General features: G+C 36.7%; 1 protein-coding gene across 1 annotated transcript in view; it reads right to left on the minus strand.

Moving 5' to 3' along the window:
• Positions 1–243: 243 nt before the first annotated feature.
• Positions 244–13,542, minus strand: part of KYNU (kynureninase) — a 154,952-nt gene continuing 141,653 nt past the window's right edge. The window contains exons 13-15 of the mRNA XM_055127048.1: positions 11,940–12,025; positions 2,786–3,016; positions 244–499 (exon numbers count right to left, since the gene is read on the minus strand). Of these exons, the coding sequence (XP_054983023.1) occupies positions 362–499; positions 2,786–3,016; positions 11,940–12,025 (455 nt within the window). The 3' untranslated portion in view covers positions 244–361. The remainder of the gene's footprint in view (positions 500–2,785; positions 3,017–11,939; positions 12,026–13,542) is intronic.

Raw genomic sequence — 13,542 nt, forward strand, 5'->3', positions numbered from 1 at the left:
AGGCACAAAAACACATAAACAATTGTCTCTGCTTTTCAATTTATTTCTTAGTGTTAATTGTGACCAATATAAACTTGAAAATTACATCCCTAAAATTATTTAATGTTTCTATGATTGGAGTTTTCTAAAATTTTGAAAATCATAAATATTCAGACTGTTGAATTATGATGCTTAAAATAAACTGGTAAACTGGATGCAATGTTTCTAAAATTAAGACAAAAATCCCATATAGAGTAGGAATTATCAGCCAGTTTTTAAAATTATATTAACATAAATCTTTTCTTGATCAAAAATTATAGCAGTTAATCAAAACTGGTTAAAATAGCCGCATCACGTTTGAATCTTAGCTGCTTACGTTATTCTAGAAACCACGGTCATATTTTGATTCTGCAGATTCCAGCGCAGAATTGAGCACATTGATAAATTTATAAACATCGTGGAAAGAATTGTAGAGAGGAACTGGAGCAACCCGGATGCCATTGGGCTCCCGCTTGTCACACTGTGGGGCAGAGGGAAATAAAAGCAGAGTCAGTTAGCTTATTCACCTAGTAAAAATATACATATGCTGAAGTCTCTGCCTATTTCCTTAACATCTAATATAGAAGCACACTTTTCCACTTTAGGTACAACATGTTACCTAAATATTTGCCTAAACACGAAAGAGCCTGGCAAGCTCCCCGTGGCATATTCGATATGCCAAAAACAGTAACGATAGGTCTCATTCCCCTGACCCTGAAAGAGCCTCCAATCGTTGGGAAAGACGAGTAAGGAGAGGCTGCTAAAATCTCAGTGCTGGGAGGAATAGAGACGTTATTGGTGCCCGCTCGAGCAAAATGATGAACAACAGGATGACAGTGATACAGTGATACAGTGATTTGCCTAAAATGACATTTCTATCTTATGTGAAACTATTCTCTTAATCCTAAATAATCTGCTCTTGTCATTAATATATTGGCATCTACGGAACAAAAGAACATTTATTAAGTTCAGTCAGATGTTGTCTTATGCATTCTATAAATTTTGTATTTTAGTTTATGTGTTAGAAGACACAGAAACTGAAATCTTTAAAAAAATATTTAATTGAATGAGAACCTAATATTCAGTAAAGTTTTAGTCAAATATATTTAATTCTCTAATTGTTAATCTTGCCGACAGGGAAATTATTTTGTTCACTGAGAATGGTAACACAGCATGAGTCAGGCCTTGATGATTTGGTGCAGCCTGAATATCATGATGACTGCTTTCAAGGAGCAAACATTAAAGCTAGACTCCGTAGTAAATGGTTTATTCCCACAACATTTTCATAAATATTTCACAGCAAAATGCAAGTGGGAGATCTCAAGACCATAAGTGTGTTATTATTGTTTGTTTGTTTGTTTGGGCCAGTGTGTGTTGTACTCAGTTCTTACTCCTGGGAGTGCTCTGAGGCAGTCCATGGTACCAAGGAAACATAGCATAGGGTAGCACAGTATGGAATAGTACCATACAGCATAATAGAGTGACTTACCCAAGAGCACATGATTGCAAAATGGGAGTGCTTGATTTATAACTCCGATATTCTGATTTAAGTTTGTAAAAGCCCCTCTTAAAAATTTGCAGGGCTGTATTAGTAAAGCAGTTTCTAAATTCTAAATATCACTGAAATATATGTGATATCATTCTTTTCTATTACAATTAATAAGTGATTTATTAATTTTCTGTAAGGCATTTTTTTGCACACCTTGGACCTAGGTTCAATCCCGGCATCCTGTATGGTCCCCCAAGATCCACAAGGAATGATCCCTAAGCCCAGAGCCAGAAGTAAGCCTTGAGCACCAATGGTGAGGACCCAACCCCTTCCAAAGTAGAAGAAAGGGGCAACTTCAGGTCTAGAGTTAAATATACACTTTTATATTTGAACTACATACTATCACAGACATACTCTCACATAAATAAACATTTATATATTGGCTTCTCTTCAGATGTCAAAGTTGAAATTAACTCAGTTGAACCAAAGTATTAAATGAGACATTTCAGGTAGGAGAGATGTTTCAGAGGTGAGGTGTTTTAATGCATAGAACAGCAGAGTTTCTGTCACCCAGGGACTGCAATATGCCCTGCGCATCGATGGGTATTTGTTGTCCAAAATAAAAGTAGAATTAAATATATACATATGCACACACACATATATACATATATATACATATATATGTATAAAACACTTCTCCCTCTATACACACAACATTTAAATGCTTTCAATTTTTATTTTAAAATAAATAGATATTGGAATTTTCACTTGTCAAAACTAGGGAAATTTTTTAAAAGTCCTAATTTGTGCTAATGATTTTTTTTGCCCAAATTCCAGTGAACAGGATAAACAAAAATATCTGATTCCCAAAACCCAAATTAGTGGTTTCTTCCCTTTTACTATAAATGACAGATCTCAAAATGCTTTTCAATTAGCATAGTGCTATCTCCTTAGCTGCATTTAATTTTTTCTCAATAATAGAAAAAGCTATGGCAAGAAACAGCCAACAGGGAACAAACTAAAGAATCCAAATTTGGGCCTGGAGAGATAGTGAACTGGGGTGGTTGCTTGCCTGCCACATTCAATCCCAGATTCAATCTCAGCTCCTGAGCCCTATCAGGAGAGATCCCTGAGCACAGAGCCTGCAGTAAGCCCTGACCATCTCTGGGTGTGGCCCAAAATTAAAAAATGAGCAATGAAAAACAGAAGAATTCAGATTTTACCACCTACATGGAATGAAAAGTAACATCATAATAGTGAAGCAAGTGATATACTTACTACCACTCCTCGTTTTTCTAGTTCTTCATAGACGTATTTGATGGGAACTGAAAATGTGAGTGTTAGCTGGCAGCCTCGATCTGCCGTACAGGCTGGAGTAACTATGTTCACAAACGGTTTATTGGGTTTTGCTTTATCTTTGCTGTAGTAGTGCTTGAGCATGTATTCCAGGTAACCAGTTAGCAAGATAGATTTTCTTCTCAATGCTTTCATGGTTGCTTGACTAAAGATCTGCAGAATGAGAAACAGATTAAAGTATCTTGTAATGCAAAAATAACAAAACTTAAATCCTTCAAAAAATTGAAATGTCCTCCTTCGTCTCCCCAATAATTACTTCATTATAGGTAACATTTTGGTGAAAATATGTCTTCTCAAAATAATTAAAAAAAAAGAAAATATGTTTCTCAAATGCATTGATACTAAAAATTGATGGTAAGCTTTCAATTAAAGAATAACTCATAAAAAAGCATTCTTTTAAGAGATGAAAAAAAAAGTGATTTAAAAACCAAGAAATGTTCTCTCAGAGTTACTTTAAAATAGTTTTCTAAATAGTACAGTTAAATGCATTTTAATAAATGCATTTGAAAATGAACAATTAAAATAGTTTTCCCCCAAATAATTTATTTTTCATCAAAATGGTGTTTTTATACTCCATTATAGAGCTTTTTGGTCTATAACAATAACAAAAACATCCAGAGTTAAAGACATGTCCATATGTAAAAGAAAGGGTAAACATTGTCATAATCATTTTGCCAATTTCTAAATCCCCTTTAGTTTCATAGTAAGAAAACAATCCTTCAAACAGTAAAGCTAAGTTCTGTCAAAGGAGTGCTATCGGCTGCTGGGGTGTCATATTAAGATGAGTGACAAGGGCACACAATAACTGGTGTTGAAACATTAGGGGTCAGAAAGCACATGTTTTTCTTGCTTATCTCTTAAGGTCAAATGGAGTTTAAAGCTATATCCTACGTATAAGAACTGAACGAACTGCACACAGAACACGATGCACTGGCATGTTGCTTAATGTCCTTTTCTGATCATGTTATGTCACAGAGCAAAAAATAGGGTCATTCAGTAAACTCTAGACTTTATGAAGTCTATGAATACAGTTCTTTCTGGGAATATACAAGGCATGTCTTCACAGACATTTTAAGAGAACTCAAGCTTAGAATAAATTCAGACATATATGTATATAATATATATAATAATTTATTTACTTTTTTCGTATGATATATATATGTAAACCAACACTACATGGAAGCTATGAATTTGGCTGAAACACAGGATAAGGGTAAGGGTGTATGGGAAGGAGAGGAGGAAAAGAGTGAAATCTGGCTTTCTTCCCAACTGTCTGTGGCCAGAAGACAGCAGTTGGTGTAAGTAGCGACTCTAAGCAGAGACCGTGTGCGGGCCTCGGAGGGGGTCTGAGACTGGCAGTGCAAACAGCAGCTCCGGACTCTGAGAACTGCAGTTACGTGGAGTAGTAGACAGTCTTGCCTCGTTTTCTTGTGTTAACAAATTTGAAATAAATTTGGTACAATGAAAATTCAAAAGGGCATCAATAAGATTTCGATAAAGAGCACCTGGTCTATCTATCAGCAATCTCGCAGAGGGAAGGAAAACAAGGACAGTCTAGGAATGACCCACATGTTTGTTTTGAAGTAGACAATAGGAGAAGAATAGTTTCAATCTTCTCTTTATAGATTAAGAATCATTTGATAAATGTTTAATTAAGAATTGGAGAAATTTAGTTTAAAATTAACTTTGAAAGTGCAGAGAGATAGCTCTGAGCACGTGCTAAGCAGATAGGTGGACCCATTTCCTACAGTCTGCTATATGGTCGTTGAGCAATGCTGGGAGTTACCCCCTGAGCACTGAGCCAGGAGTAGTAGCTGAGCAACTCTGGGTGTGGAACACATCAAACTACAAAACAATCACTTTGAATATTTTTGTTCTACAAGGAGAGCCTTAAGATTCACACATGGCAATGCGTGAGTATTATACTTATTCATATCCCATTGATATTTGTAGCTTAATAAGACTTTGTAGTAGAATATTAAATTTAAAAAGTTTAAAGAAAGTTTGGGTTTTAAATTTTTCTTCATCATCAGTAACTGATTTTTATAAGAAGGCACAATTTTAATATACCATTGCTTTATTAGTAATAAAATAACTTTCAGATATAGCATTACTTTCCATATTATAACCACAGCAAAGTCAGCCACATTATGAAGCATCATTTAATTCTACTCTCAATGAGAGTAAAAGCCTCTTACGAGGTCTCATATCAGAATGTTAAGAGGGCTTAATAGGAGTTAAAAGGGAAATAAAACAAATATCCTTTTCTCTTTATTGCTTCTCATTATTTCCATGCTTTGGCGATGAAAAATAATAATTTTTTTAAATTAGAAAAAGGGAAGTTTGAAAATATTAAGATTATAATAGAATTCTTGGCAGCCTGTCAATTACTTGTGTTATTTGTCTCACTGAGTAAAAGAAATGCAAAACTAGAAAAGTGAGATAAGTTTAAACAGAAAAAAATGTTAATATTTTATTACTGATTCTCATATATTTTATCTTAAAATTTTAATTGGTTCTTCAGTAGTTTTCTTAAGAAACACATAATACATTTCTTCTGACTTGCCTTGTATTTTAACTACTATGGTATTTTTGAGATACTTCATTCATTATAAATTCATATGCTAAAGTCTAAAAAGTGCCTTCCTACTGCTGTATGCATATATAATTCTTCAAAATGCAATACATGCTTAGTTTAATTTCAAATTGAGAATTGGAAGGGTTAGACTATAACACAGAAACTTAAAGGAAGACGTCATAATGAAGTTTAACAAGGTTAGAAAAACTCACATAAACACAGATCGTGAATTTCAATATATATGTATGTATATATATATAAATATGTATATATAGGAGCTACAAGAGCACAAGATATTCCTCACCGAAGAGATATATAAGATTAAAACATTTCAAGCAGATGCACTGAGTATTAATATTACATTGAATGACATTTAATCTAACAAATTGTATTGAATGCATTTAAAAATCATACAATTAAAACAATTTATCAAACATAATTTATATGGACATGAAGAATGCAAAATGACCACCACGACTTATTATTATTATTAAATTATTACAAGCAAATTATAAAGAAAAAGTATTGTTGCAGAAATAGTTAAGGGCTTACAGCATTTACATAAAATCATAAACAAGTCTAATGTTCGTTTAATCTCTGACAATGTATAAGGCCTCTGGAGCACAGCTAAGTGTGATTCCTGAGAACAATGCCAGTAGTAGCTCCTGAGTAATATAAGAGTGGACAGACCCACCCTCAACAATAAAAAAGAAATTAAGTCATCTCAAATAAACAAACAACGAGTTACCCACAAAGCCATTTCTACATTCATTATTACATTCATAGTATGATCCATCCCAGAGATGTAAGGGTGATTCTACAGGTGAAAATCAATTGCTACAACATGCCAAATACATAAAAATTCAATTAAAATTACATGATTATATTAATTGCTGCTGAGAAAATAATGTACAAGTTTCAAAATATACTTCACTGTATCACTGTCATCATTATTGTCCCATTGATCATCAATTTGCTTGAGTGGGCCCAGTAATGTCTCCCTTCATTTTAGCACTGAGATTTTAACAGCCTTTCTTTACTTGTCCTTCCCAATGGTGCCACATTAGAGGCTCTTCAGGGTCAGGGGAAAAAGACCCATCATTGTTACTGTATTTGGCATATGAATATGCCAGGCTCTTCCCATGTGGGTAGTAGATTCTCGGTAGCTTGCCAGGTTTTCCAAGAGGGAGAACTAGGCTATCAGATGCTTCCAGGAGCTTGGTTTTGTAGTCTCTGGATTTTGGCCGTTCGTGGGATTACACAGCACTGGGGGCAGTTTCTGGGTGTGACCCCCCTAGCTACTGGAAAATGGGGGATCTGGGTGGAGGAGGCCCAGTCCCTATCCGAACAGGCTTGGAGACCTCAAATCATGAATAAAATAAAATATCTTGGGGCCAGAGCCATAGCACAGCGGGTAGGGCGTTTGCCTTGCACGCGGCCGACCCGGGTTCGATCCCCGGCATCCCATATGGTCCCCCAAGCACTGCCAGGAGTAATTCCTGAGTGCAAAGCCAGGAGTAACCCCTGAGCATCGCTGGGTGTGACCCAAAAAGAAAAAAAAATATCTTACCAAAAACCAGTTAACATCAGACTCAGTAGTGAAAAGCAAAACAATTTCTGCAAACTGTGAAATAAGACTGTCCTTTTTTATCTTATTTTATTTAATTTTTATTGGTCTTTCAGTCATACCCAGTGGTGCTCAGGGATTATCTCGGCTCTGCCCTCTAGGATTGCTCTTGGTGGTGGCTCCGGCACCATGAATGATTCAGTGGATTTAAACTGGGCTTGGTGCATGCAAGGCAAGTACTTTACGACCTCTCACACTGCACTGGACCACGGGTGTTCACTCTTACCACTATCCCACCTGGTAGGTTTGGGAGTCTCAGTCAGAGCAATTATGCAAGAAAACGGAATGCGAATTTGAAGATGAGAAGAAAGATGTGTCATTTGCTTCTATTCTGACGCTACACAAAGAAAACACGAGATTTCACAAAAACCTACTGCAAATAATGAGTTCCGTAAAGTGGCAAGATGCAAAATCCGTGCACATGAATATACTGAATTTTTATCTGCTAACGAGTTAGAGAGAAAAGGAAAAATTAAGTAAACAATTCTACTTTAGCTTATATTAAAAGAAAGATGAAACAAGAACCAATGAAGAAGTTCAAAGAGCAGGAGCACCTGCCTGCATGTCTGAGACAAGTTAAATCTTCAGCCTAGCATGGCCTCTGTGAGAGTCACACTGGGAACTGGTTTCCTTTGGCACTAAATCACTGGATCCGCATATTATTAATGTTCAATATCGCACCACCAGACCAAGTATAACTGACAGGAAACCTTCCCAAAGAATTATTATTATTTTTTAAAGCTAAAGTACTTATGATTAAAGCTAAAAAAGCAGGTAAAAGATTTACTTATCATTGATGGAAACCTCACCGATTGGTGGAGATGTATATTGGTTCAGGTTCTATGAAAAACAGTGTAGACATTTCTGAAACTATTAAAAAGAAATCTACCGCATGACTCAGCAATTCTGCTCCTACAGCTGCACCCAAGGACACTTAGACACTGATTTAAAAAGTTCCCTTTACACTTTTGTCAGTACACACAATTTACAGTAGTCAAGACACAGGAATAACTAAAGTGGCCAAAACACCCAGTGGCTACTGAAGTGAGCTTATGTGTACATTAGAATATTACTAAGCAGGGGCTAGAGCAATAGCACAGTGGGTAGGGCATTTGCCTTGCACTCGGCCGACCCGGGTTTGATTCCCAGCATCCCATATGGTCCTCTGAGCACCGCCAGGGGTGATTCCTGAGTGCAGAGCCAGGAGTAACCTCTGTGCATTGCCGGGTGTGACCCAAAAAGCAAAAAAAAAAAAAAAAGAATATTACTAAGCAATGAGAAACTCTTGTCACTTGTAATAATATGGATAAAAATGATGGTAGTCAAGCTAAACAAAACAAATCATAAGAAAATGGCAAATACTTCATGATTTCCACCCATATTGTGGGAAAGAGAGAAATAAAGTAAAAGAACAAAGACAATGAGAGTCAAATCTTTCTTTTCTGATAATAAAACTGAGGTGACTAGAGGGCTAGGGAAGGGAGTGCAAAGGGATGGGGTCCAGAGGGCCACAGAGAAGGGATATTGACACTTCAGTTATCTGTGTGTGTGTGTGTGTGTGTGTGTGTGTGTGTGTGTGTGTAAACAGATATTCTTAAGAGGGCGAGACTTTACTGCTAAACCATACAGTCCTGTTGATCAATGTTAAATCTATAAAATTAAGTTTTTAAGTAGAAAAGAAGAAAAAATAATCTAATGCAAAAAGAAGCCTCAGATTGCTAGAGCAAAGGGGTGGAGAAGCTGCCTCGCATGTGTCCGATTCCAGATTTGATTCCAGACTCCATATGCAACAGAAAACAACACAGCAGAGCCTGAGTGACGGCCCACCGTGCTGTCTGGGCGGAGACACTTGCCTTCCCCTGCAGACCGGGAGCTGAATCCCAGGCACCACACGTGGCCCCTAACACCAGAGAACTCCTGACGACAGACTTAGAAATAGTCCCTGAAAACAACTGGGCGTATTTAGAGTAAGTATATATAATTAAATGGGCTTTTGACAACTCTGGAGAAGGCTGTGCTCTCTCTTGAACATTTATCTCTCTTTTCTTTCAACCACGTCTCCACCTCTTTCAATAAATAATTTTGCTTCACTTAAAATTCTTTTTTAGGGCCTAGAGTGATAGCACAGCGGGTAGATCATTTGCCTTGCATGAGGCTGACCCAGGTTCAATTCCCAGAATGCCATATGGTTCCCAGAGCACCAATGAGAGTAATTCCAGCCAAGAGTGACCCCTGTGCATTGCTAGGTGTGACCCCCCACCAAAAAAGCAAATAAATAAATAAAATTCTTTATTAAAAGAATCACTGCAAATAAACTGAATGAAAACGGATCTCTTGACTCTGTGAAGATTCTGGTAGTTTCAGGAGGGAAAGAAGAAGGAGGTCTAAGAAATGGATAGAAGGGATAGAGACTGACTTTTTGGTGGTGGGATATTTCTAGAACACTGTGGCAGGTTTGGGGGATATAAAATGTATAGAAGTGTATAGAATTATACCACTATTATCTGTGATTTCCTTATAGTAATCATTAAAAATGATTAATATAGTTAATCATTAAAAAAATCCAAGAGTCATTGCATTGCAAATATTAAATTATTTCCATGTAAGTTCACTCTTAGAAACTCTCCAGTTGGAACAGTGTAGAATTATTTTCAAGGGATTTAACAACAAAAAAATGTAATTTGAATCATACTTTCTTTTTCTTACATAAACTCAAGATTTTAGCCAGTGTCATATAAAATAACTTTGAAAGAAATACTTTAAGAACAAATAGGTAATTTCTTGGTGCTTACTGCTATGGAACTCAGAAATATCTATACAATAGAATTATGTTAGGAAGAAAAAAAGAAAGCAACAGAACATCATTATTTTAAAATTTCAGGATTTTGCAATTAATAATGAGAAAGAAACTTTAGAAAGACATTCTTCAGCATTAGGTTTTATTACTTAAGAGTGATAATATTGGTTAGAACCTTGGTAGTGAACAATTTGTGTAAAGTATTTGAAAGTCACTCCAGACTAATGAAGTTATAAGAGCTCAGAAAAGTGCATATTCCTCTTTTTTTGATGACCTTTTGTGCCCTTTTACTTTATTTTAAATTAAAATATTAAAATTTAAAATATTTAAAGTTATCTATAAAGATAAGGTAAACAGAGGAATGAACTCTAAGCAGAAGTTTTCCTATAATATGCCTTGGTGATTTTCTTACTGTAATTTATTTCTCTTTGGTATAACCTTGCAAAGTAAGCACAGATATTTTAATTAAATTATTTAACTAGAATATTCGATGTGTATAATATAAACGCTATTTTTAAAAATAACACGCCCAGAAAAACAAAAACACTTTCAAAAAATGTGCTTCAGACTGAAAACCTTGCTAGCAGGCTTTTCATCTGGCCCAACAGTCAAACGGCACAAGCGCCATCTAGTGGGTAGATTTAGCGTGTGCGCTTTGGAGAAAGCAAATCTGTTGGTCATCGCTCTCGACTGGCGGCTGTATAGTCAGAGGGACCGCACACTGCCCTCCTGTGGCCAAACTGAGAAACTGCCTCAAATGTTCTTGAGCTTTCCACTTGAATCCCCCCAATTTGGAGGTCTTTATTCAGTAACTCACGTGGAAATACTCCATAATCCAACTTCCTAAAGTATCATAAATCAGATGGTTTTATAAAAGTTGCTTAAAATTTTAAAATAGCTACATATTTATAACTATTAAACATGTTTAACTCAAAGGAGTGTAAAATGTAATTAGTGTGTAAATTATAATAATATAAGTCATTTGAAAATATGACCTAATAATAAATTAATATCTAAAAAACTTTAGTCTATGTCTTAATAGCTATAGTACTAATAGTAGCAAAGCCTCTACCTATCAAACTATTTATACAATAGAAAAATTGAATTATGTAAAGAAAAATTGAGGCCTTGAACAATATTTAGGGCAAGACTAAAAGTGTGAGTAAACTTTAGAAGAAGAGTAGGAGAAGTAGTAGTCCTAGTAGCTATTGGTAGTATTCTGGGGCTATTCCTGTCCTCAGGGTCACTCCCTGAAGTGTGGGGGAGTTAAGTGATGCTGGGGATCAAACCAAAACCTCACGCATAAATAGCATGTGATGAGCTTACGGAATTATCATCCTGGTCCTAAAAGGTGAATGAAATTAATGGAATATTCACGATTACATATTTTTCTTTAAGGTAAAGATTCCTATTTCATTGCCACATACCCGTTGTCATTGACTCATACACCTAGAAAAAACATAATCCCCACTAATCATGGGTGTGCACTACACAGTTCCTTTCTTTAATATTTTTTCTCTAATATTACTAATATTACTTTCTTTAATATTTTTCTCTAATTTTATGATGTACCCGGAAATGCTTGAGAACTAATCCCAGCTTGGTGTTTGGGGGCTGTTTCTGGCAGTGCTCAGAGGACCAGGTGGTACTGGGAATTAAATCTGAGCCTCTTGTATGCAAAGCATGCGCTTAACCTATTGAGTTATCTCTTACACCCACAGAACACCTCCTTAGTAAATAAATCTGAAGAGAAACAATCAAAAAATTGAATATTGCTTGCTTAATTTACAGAGACGAGCAGATATGAGAAGTATAATCAGTTTACACACATTCTTAGTGGAACTAAAAATATACCTGCCTGGATCGGTTCCATATGCAATTTGCACTAAGTGCCAACAGTGTCCCAAGCATTGTACCAGGGGCCAGAGACATTGATCTCAGGTAATTAGTTCATCCTTAATTTCTCCTGTAGAACATTACCTCTTCTCCACAGTCTTGCTGATTAGTAGAGGATGTACTACAATATGTCACAATCACATAAATAAGATGCAAAGTAGAAATGTAGATTACTTACCTCTAAGCTAGCGTGTAAGGAACAGACCAGTAAAATGGGAGGGTTTGAAATTCGGAATCCACAGGCACCAGGAATCAGCTGCAATTCTGAAAAATTGATATCAGATCACTTGTATAGAATACCTGCAAGCATGTGCTAATACATTTAAAAGAAACTCTTGGAGACTTGAAATATGAACATAATTTTCCTTTACACATCTTGTCCTTTTCAATGGGAAGTTTTGGATAACATAGCCTCAGGTAGTTTAGGTTTATTGGGTTACTCCCATCACAGTGCTCCCATTCCTCTTTGTTTATTTGTAGATTCTTTCTTAGTGTTCTGTTGACTTGTAAATACTGTTTTTCTCTTCTCCTTGAGTCCTTTGCATAGTTTATTCAGAGCAATGTCCCTTTTGTGTGGACACAGGAAGACTTAGCAAATGCTATGCTTTTGTAACCTGGGAGTCATTTGACTCTACATGGTATTTTCCTCCTGGAAATCTGCTCTCTCGACCTAAGCCTCAGCTGCCCTTACTTCCTAGCACTCCCAAAAAGCAGGGTCCTGACGAGGGACAAGACGGACCCAGGGCAAGTGGTGAGTTTTGTGCTATCCTGGCATCGAGATGGGCCTGGCCAAAGTGCCTAATGCTTAACTATAAGTTAAGAGCTTGATCATGGACAAATGTTGTCATGATCCAAACAGTTATAACTAGATTTGGACCCTGCTAGGGTGAGGAGTGATTAATCTGGCCTGAATGCTATGGTCTGAGTCTGTGGCAAGATGTTGCCAGGAGAGGTGCCTTGCAAGCCTCAATGTATCTCTTGCTATGTACATACAAAAATAACTAGTATTAAGATGTTAATAAGTGTTTGGACTGAGGAAAGGGAAAAAAAAAACCTTAAGAGTCAGGAAGGGCTTTGGAATGCCCTGCCCTCAGGAAGGGCTTTCTTATGTTGATTTTGCTACCTGGCTGGGTGTAGCCTAGAGGGCAAGGTGGGAGAGAGTAGGAGGAGAGACTAGAGAAGCGAGAGAGGCTGGAGTAGATGCAGAGGGTGGCCGGAGATGGGAGTGCAGGAGATGAGAAAGATGGAAGATTGAATAAACAGTAACTAATCAGCAACCAGCTTGGTCCTCGTTCTTCCTTCGCCTGTCCTTGGCCAACGGCCGTCCCGATCCAGCCCATACACAGCGGTTCCAGGCACCGAACGAGGGCGGTGAGACAGAGCTGACTGGAGACCCTGTGCGTGCTCATGCCCGTCGGCGTTCTTTTAGTTTTTTACAGGGAGGAACTGAACAGAAAATGTATGCAAGATAAAGTAGCATTTCCCGGGTTGACTAGAAGAAGATAATCTGATAATTTGGGTCCTTGTTTGTTGGGCAAATGTGAATTTATTTAAAGTATTTTTTCCCTTCTTCACTGTAGTATGTTAAACACTATAGCTATTAGACATGCTGTATCAACAGCCCTCTTAGACACTTTTCTGGACCCATCTTTTCTCTCCCACTCCCGAACCAGTTTTTCTGTTTATCCCCATGTTTTACTTTTCTTTTATTAAACCATGTCAAAGAGAAGGAACCATTATAATCTGAATAACTTATCCTGGTAATGTTACTCACAAATGAA

This window comes from Sorex araneus, chromosome 1, assembly GCF_027595985.1.
Source record: "Sorex araneus isolate mSorAra2 chromosome 1, mSorAra2.pri, whole genome shotgun sequence".
NCBI lineage: Eukaryota > Metazoa > Chordata > Mammalia > Eulipotyphla > Soricidae > Sorex > Sorex araneus.